At 53.8% G+C, this 6883-nt stretch overlaps 1 protein-coding gene across 1 annotated transcript; it reads right to left on the reverse strand.

Moving 5' to 3' along the window:
• Window positions 1-1848: 1848 nt before the first annotated feature.
• LOC309879250 (cytochrome P450 1B1-like) lies at window positions 1849-3529 on the reverse strand (the record flags this gene model as incomplete). Its single annotated transcript, XM_082762786.1, has 1 exon — window positions 1849-3529. One exon carries the CDS (start codon window positions 3527-3529, stop codon window positions 1991-1993), a length of 1539 nt encoding a protein of 512 aa, XP_082618912.1. The 3' UTR covers window positions 1849-1990.
• Window positions 3530-6883: the final 3354 nt, after the last annotated feature.

Genomic DNA, 6883 nt, shown 5'->3' on the forward strand with positions numbered 1-6883 from the left:
CCTCCCCCCGCGGAAAGAGGAGCTCCAGCCGCACGCTTTGCACAGCGCTGCCGCGAGCCAGCGGTCCAGGAGGATTTCTGCGCCGTGTCAAACCTGGACGCCTCAATCGCCACGATTCGGGTTTGAAGAGCTCCAATTTTAAATGATTTAGGGGTAGGGACTGGAGCTAGGAGAAAAGCTTGACATGGCTCTGCCTTTGCTGCATCGCTGGGCTCTGCGAAACGTGGAGACGAGCAATGATACTCTTGGCTTCAGCCGGGAGCGTTTTTCTCCTCCTCAGCCATCGTTGGGTAACGAGTACTGGGTTGTTCAGTTCTAATGATAAAGGGGATGGGGATGTAAGAGCCGTGCTCCCATGTTGGGCTCTGGGTTGGCTACATAGGGAGTAATATCGGGGCAAGGAGAAAATTAGCAATATTACCAGCACGTTCTCCCCACCTTCTCCATCTTACAGCTTTAGGATTTCCAATGAGTAGTAACGTCCTCGCCTTCTTTGTGTTGGGGCCAAGAAGGGGAAGCAAGACACAGCCAACATGCCGATGGGTTTATGCAGAGCCATAAGGCCACAAATCTCATCTCATGGCTGTGACATGTCATGTTCATTCATCTCTTTCAATTTTTCCATAAAATTAATAAATATCCAGCCTGTGATCCCAGGAGGGAAGGCTGAGCATTGCTAAAGGAGGCAGGAGCCAGAATCTCCAGAGGATGCTGCTCCTGGGCAAAGGGTTCCCATCTGGACCATAAAAGCTGAAGACGCCCACCTGTGGTAAAACTGGCAACAGGTGGTGCTGAGATAACCATTGTGGGTTTTTTTATCTTGCAACATCCCAAGAGATGTTTTCACAGATGTGTCAGAAGAGAAAACCTGATCTTGCTTTTAAAACTTGGTATTATGAAGCTGCTGCTGGTCGCCGTCTCGTTTCATGCTCACCAAAATGAATATCTCCTGGCGGCAGCGCTGGGAAATCCCAACATGGTTTTGGGAGCAGCGTTTTCATGGGGAGCGCAAATGCCAGCATGGGCTGCCCAGAGGGGTTGTAGAGTCTCCGTCCTTGGAGATGCTCAAACCTGGGCTGGACACAGCTTCAAGCATCTGGGCAGGAGGACCTTCCCCATCTCTCCATCCTGCTGCAATTTTGGCAAGTGGAAAATTGCGTTGTTCCCCCACCCCGGATAATTAAATCACGTCTTTGCTAAAGTCTCTAAAGGAGGATGAAGTCCCTATTGGTAAATTATTGTCATTAGGAGATGAGTTGTCCCATCCTCTGAAGGTTCCTGGTTTGGCCGCAGTCTGGTGGAACTGAGAGAAGCATGGCGTTGGCTTGTGTGGAGTTTCTGCCTGCCCTTTTGAGCGTCATACACATCCCTATTACAAACCCAGCTCTGCTAACTTAGGTTGGAGCTGCTCATCTGCTTCAAACCACTAGTAGAATTCAGGATGGGGGGTGAGTTAGCCCCCCCAAAACCTGTCCCTACTTCCTTGCACACCTAAATCGGGGCAGGATGTGCTCTTGAGGTCCAACTGATGGGGCTGTGCACCAGGACAAGCTCTTAAAACTAGGTCCTTAAACTCTTGTCAGGCCCTGGAGACAAGACCCACCCCTGCCTCCCTTAGCTCCCACCTGGCTTTCCCCAAGTTACAAGGTGCACCTACTCCAAATGTCCCACTCCTGCCATAGGCAGAGCAGATCACTTCTAGCTGTACCCTGGGGCAACTGGGAGGGAGGCAGACCCTGCAGTTTTGACCTGTTTTAGGGTTGGATAGCTCAGGAGGATGCAGGACAAGGGCTTGGGTACGAGTGGTGCTTCCAGCCACCCCACAAAGAAAATGAGCAGAGACAGGTCCCATGTCAAAGGCATTTATTGCTGTGGTGACTCGCTGCCGTTGACCCTCTGCAGCGGCAAGAGCCACCAGCGTGCAAGGCAGGGTGTCCCCTGCCACCCTGGCGCTGCCCATTCCTGTCCCCAAGCCAGGCGGGTGCGGTGCTCAGGGCTGGATGAGCATGGGGAGCCTCGGCCGCGCAGTGACAGTGAAGGGCAGTGGCCTCAGCGCCAGCCCGTGGATGCACTCCATGGTGAGCTTCTCCACCGGGTTGGCATGGAAGGAGCACTGGTGGAGGAGGATGGCGGTGAAGAGGAAGAGCTGGAGCTTGGAGAGCTGGTCACCGATGCAGCGCCGCTGGCCGGTTGAGAAGATCATGACGCTGCTGGCCCGGTCACGGTCCAGGCACTGCTGCTCGTCCAGGAATCGCGTGGGGTCGAAGCGCTGGGGCTCAGGCCACTTGCTGCTGTCGTGGTTGACTGACCATTGGTTGACGAAGACCACGGTGTCCTTGGGGATGTGGTAGCCCTCCAGCTCCACATCTGCTGTGGTGGCGTGCGGGATGGTGATGGGCACGAAGCTGCTGTAGCGCAGCGTTTCGTAGATGAAGGCCTCCAGAAGAGGCAGGTGGGGCCGGTCCTCGGCTGTGGGCAGCCGGCCACGTCCCACCACCCGGTCCAGCTCGGCCTGAAGGTCCTGCTGGAGCTGTGGGTGCTTCAGCAGCAGCAGGAGAACCCACGAGAGTGCAGTGGACGTGGTGTCCTGCCCTGCACCAAAGATATCGGTCATGGCGCTCTCCACATCCTCAGGCCCCAGCCCATGGGGGGACACGCTGCCACGCTCCACAGTGGCAATCATGACATCGCTCACATCACGCATGGTGCGCGGGTCGAAGGTCTGGCGGTGCTGCGCCACCTTGGCCCGCACAAAGCCATGCAGCTCCTGGGTGAGGGCCTGGAAGTCGCGGTAGACACGGCGAACGGGGTTGGGGAACCACAGGAGCCAGGGCAGCACGTCCACCAGGCTGCCCGCCCCCACCGTCTGCCCGAAGCGGTCGTTGCGGCCCAGCAACGCGGCGAACTCCTCATCAGCGTGGCCGTAGCGGCGGCCGAAGCAGAGGGCGCAGAGGACGTTGGCGTTGGCCACCACCAGGAGCGGGCAGGGCTGGAAGTAGGCTCCGTCCTGGCTGCGCCTCAGGAAGAGCCGCACCAGGTCCCCCGCCTCGGCCGCCACGTGCTGCTCCACCTCAGCCGCCGTCGAGCGGGCGCGGAGAGCCGCGTGGGCCAGTCGCCGGCGCGCCCTCCACTGGGGCGAGCATGCCCCAAAAGCCACACTGCGCCCTCCGGACACCAGCCCGAAGGAAGGGAAGTCAGGCCGGCCAGCGAAGTGAGCCCCCAGCCCCACCAGCGCCTGCCGGATGGCCGCCTCGCCGTTCAGCACCACCACCCGCCGGCCGCCCAGCTGCAGCTGGAAGACGGCCCCGTAGCGGCGTGCCAGGCGGGCAAAGGCCAAGTGGGGCAAGCGGCCAAGCTGCAGGACGTTGCCCACCAGTGGCCAGGCAAAGGGTCCTGGTGGGCTCTTGCTCCCCACAGCCCCCCGAGATGCTCGGCGGTGGGTCCCGGCCAGCAGCAGGAGGGCACCGAGCAGGACCAGCAGCAGCAGCAGCAGCAGCGACCCCGCGGCCGCCCCATCGGGGCCCCCCATCATCGCTCCCATGGCTGCAGCTGCTCTGCAGCAGGGTCGGGGCTCGGCGCCGCTTTATGGCCGCCTCCGAGGGGGCCGAGCCTCTTCCCTCCCCCGGGGAGGCCGCTGCCGAGCATGGAGAAGGGGGGGGGAACAGGCGGAGCCGCCCCGATGGGGCGCACGCAGATGGGGTTTTGGGGAGCTGCGTGGTTGGGGGGCGAGGAGGGAGAGCGGAGACCCCCCCCCGGGGGGCAGTGGGGTTGAGATGTGAGGGGAGGAGGGATTTGGGGAGCCACAGGAGGTGAGATTTAACATGGGGGAGTGCTATATGCTGTACCATCACTGCGTCTCCAGTGGCACTTGGACGGCAGAGGTGAGGTCAGCCGGGACGTGGGGTGCACGGCCGTGTTTCGGGTGTGCTGTGCTGCCCCAAATCCTCCGTCCCCTTCTCCGCTGCCACCCTGAAAGCCACAGCCAAACAGTTCAATGGGAACGCCTCTGAAAAGCCCAAAATGATTACTGTCATATAAAGATACATCAGTTTTCTTGCACATCCCGGTTTATACATGCTGCCAAGTGATTCTGCCCGGAGTGCTGAAGAGGGAAGAGGGGACGAACAGGGACGGAGCAGGGAGCTGCAGGGAGTGCATCCTGACAGGCATCTGCTGCTTGGTGTCCCGCGGGCTGGATTTTGGCTGCAGGGTGGTGGGGAAGGAGATGGTGATGGTGACAGTGGGGGCAGGCATTGGGGCCACCAAGTGGGCTGCCCACAGTGAGGAGCGAGCCCCCTGCTCGGCTTCAGCAGCCTTCCTGCAGCCGCGGGGTTTTCAGCTCTGCCTCGGAGCTCAGCAGCGGTTTTACAGCGCTGAGGTTTTGGCTGTTGGCAATCCGTGTTTGTCAGGAATCAAGCTCCGTGTCAGGTTACTGCTGGTCTCACAGAGCCCAGCACCAGCTGCTGGGAAAAGAAAAACCTTTGCGAGAGGGGGGGAAACGTAATTTGTTTCCACGTCAGTACAGGCGTGCAAAACAATAGCGCTTGATTAGGTTAAGATGAGGTTTTGGGCTCCCAAAACATGAAACCAACTTTGATTTGCAGCAGTTTGCCCAAGGCTCAGCCCGCTGTCTCTGTTGGCACTTCTGGTAATTAAAACATTACAAAGATTTCAGCAGCGCCTGCTGCCCCTACGGGGCGGCTCTGGGGATGTTGGTACCTGCAGCTGGATGCAGCGGTTGTCTCCTTACATCCCCAGAGAGGCAGATGGGGCTTGGTGCTGCAAAGGCTTTGTTGTAAAGTCTGCTGCTCCCGGCAGAGCAGCACATGCCATTTTCCCAGGCAAAGGGAAATGAATTCTGCACAAATATTGCAAAGTGGGGTGTGGGGAGCTTTTGAGTCCCTCCTTCGATGTTTCCCATGTTGGTCACTCCAAATATCAGCATCATTTTGGGAACATTTCCATGTGGCAAGGTGCACAGGTGAATAGTGCTGGACCATCTTGGTCTATGTTATCTTTTTCCATTCTTTTTCTTTTATCATTAACTTTTTTCCCTTCATTTTTCTAAAAGCTTTACCAGCCAGGTGAAAAAAGCTCAGTGTCAGGGAGAAGCACAAAATAAAAAAGTACAACAGCAGCAAGGTTTACATGGCTGTACATGCCATGGAAATGCTGAATTGCTTCTTGATCCAAGTGGAGAGGGTTTGGCTCCTTTTCCACTTCTTTATTATTACTCTTTTTTTTTTTTTTTTTTTTTTTTTTTTTTTTTGGGGGGGTGGAGGGGGCAGGATGAGGGGTGCAAGGAAAGGCACAGAAGGAGAGGGGAATTTCCAGCTTGGAGGTGGTTAGAGCCAGCAGCATGTCCAGGCTGTTTTAAAACAGTCTGAAATGTCAGATAAATCGGTCAAGGTTGAAAAGTTTGGCTTGTGGCCTCATCTTTACAGCTGCAGAAATAAGTAATGAAGTTGTTATGAAAAGAGGGGAAAAAAAATAAAAATCTAGATGGGCTTTTACTAAATTCACTCATCTCTGGGAGGGCGCAGAGGGCCATGCTGCCAAAACAAGAGTCACTAAAAAAGAAAATCTTGATTCATTCCTTTTTTTTTTTTTTCTAGATAGGGTTTAACACAGCAAATTCTGTAGCTGCTCATGTTACCTTATGCATATAACATATCTTTTTTCTTGTATACAAAATAAGCACAAGATCTTGTAGGGATGCTCATGGAGCATTCTTTTTTTAATTTTAATTTTATTTTTTTTAGGTGAGCAGGGGTATATAAGGTTCAAAGAGAGCATACCGGGGCTGTTTGGTGCACTATTGACATGTGCTGCTGTTCCAGCAGAAAAAGGAGCCTGTTGTGCTCTTTGCTGGAAAAGATTTATTTTTTTTGTGTCCTATCTGAGTCATTGCTCAGTAGCCAAAAGCCTCAGCTTTGGGTCTGGCACAATTAAAAGCAGGGCACAAGCAAAGTGGTACAATCCCTTGTTAAAATGCTGTGCTGGGGAATTCGACCCAAAATGCTCCAAATGGCTTTGTTTGCACTCTCAGCACATCCCAACCCAGAGGGGATGGACTTGGGCTGCAGGGAGGGTGGAAAGAAAATCTGAGCAAAGCTGAACTTGAGAAGAAAAAATGGAAGAAAAAAAAAGACAAATTTATATTTTTTTCACTTGGAATAGGACATGGGGTTATAAGCAAGAGGATAAGGATTGGTTTAGTTTCTCTCCCTTCTTAATAATCTTGACAATAAGTAGCAGTAATTTTACAATTACAATTGAAGTTACAACTGTCAAGGGACATGAAAGATTTATTTTTGCCAAGTGACTCCAAGAGATAAATTCATCCCAGTTAACAACAGCTCCTGTATCATCCTCAATATATTTGAAATTTTTATTCCAGCGTACTGAGGGAAGTCTTCCTGAGAAAAACAAAATGTAAGAGGAAGCATTAAATCAGCAGCCTTTTCCGGGGAAGATAGGAAGAAAACTATCGTGGGTATTGAATGTAAAGGCTGCAAGGCATGTGCCATGGGATGAGGGTAGGGGAGAGGGTGTGAGGCTGTCCTGGTATCATCCGTGTCTGAAAATGAAGATTTGGGACTGGATGGGCCGTGTTCAGCTGGTGCTATGAAAGACACCTCTTTCCCTGTCTGCTCCTGCACCCTACGCATGTGTTCAGCCAAAGCTTGGGGCAGCATCGATGGGAAGGAGGTGTAGTGCTGAGACTTCCTCCAGTGCCTGAGGTGTATGGATCAGATTCATAAATATATCTATATCTAATTGTTTTTGCAGTTAATTTCAGCTGAAGCTCTGCACAGAACAGCAGAGCACAGCCTGTGGTGGTGTTTAAATGCCTGACACTGCTCCAGTTTCTGCTTCATCA

This window comes from Aythya marila (genome assembly GCF_965140915.1).
Source record: "Aythya marila genome assembly, chromosome: 5".
NCBI lineage: Eukaryota > Metazoa > Chordata > Aves > Anseriformes > Anatidae > Aythya > Aythya marila.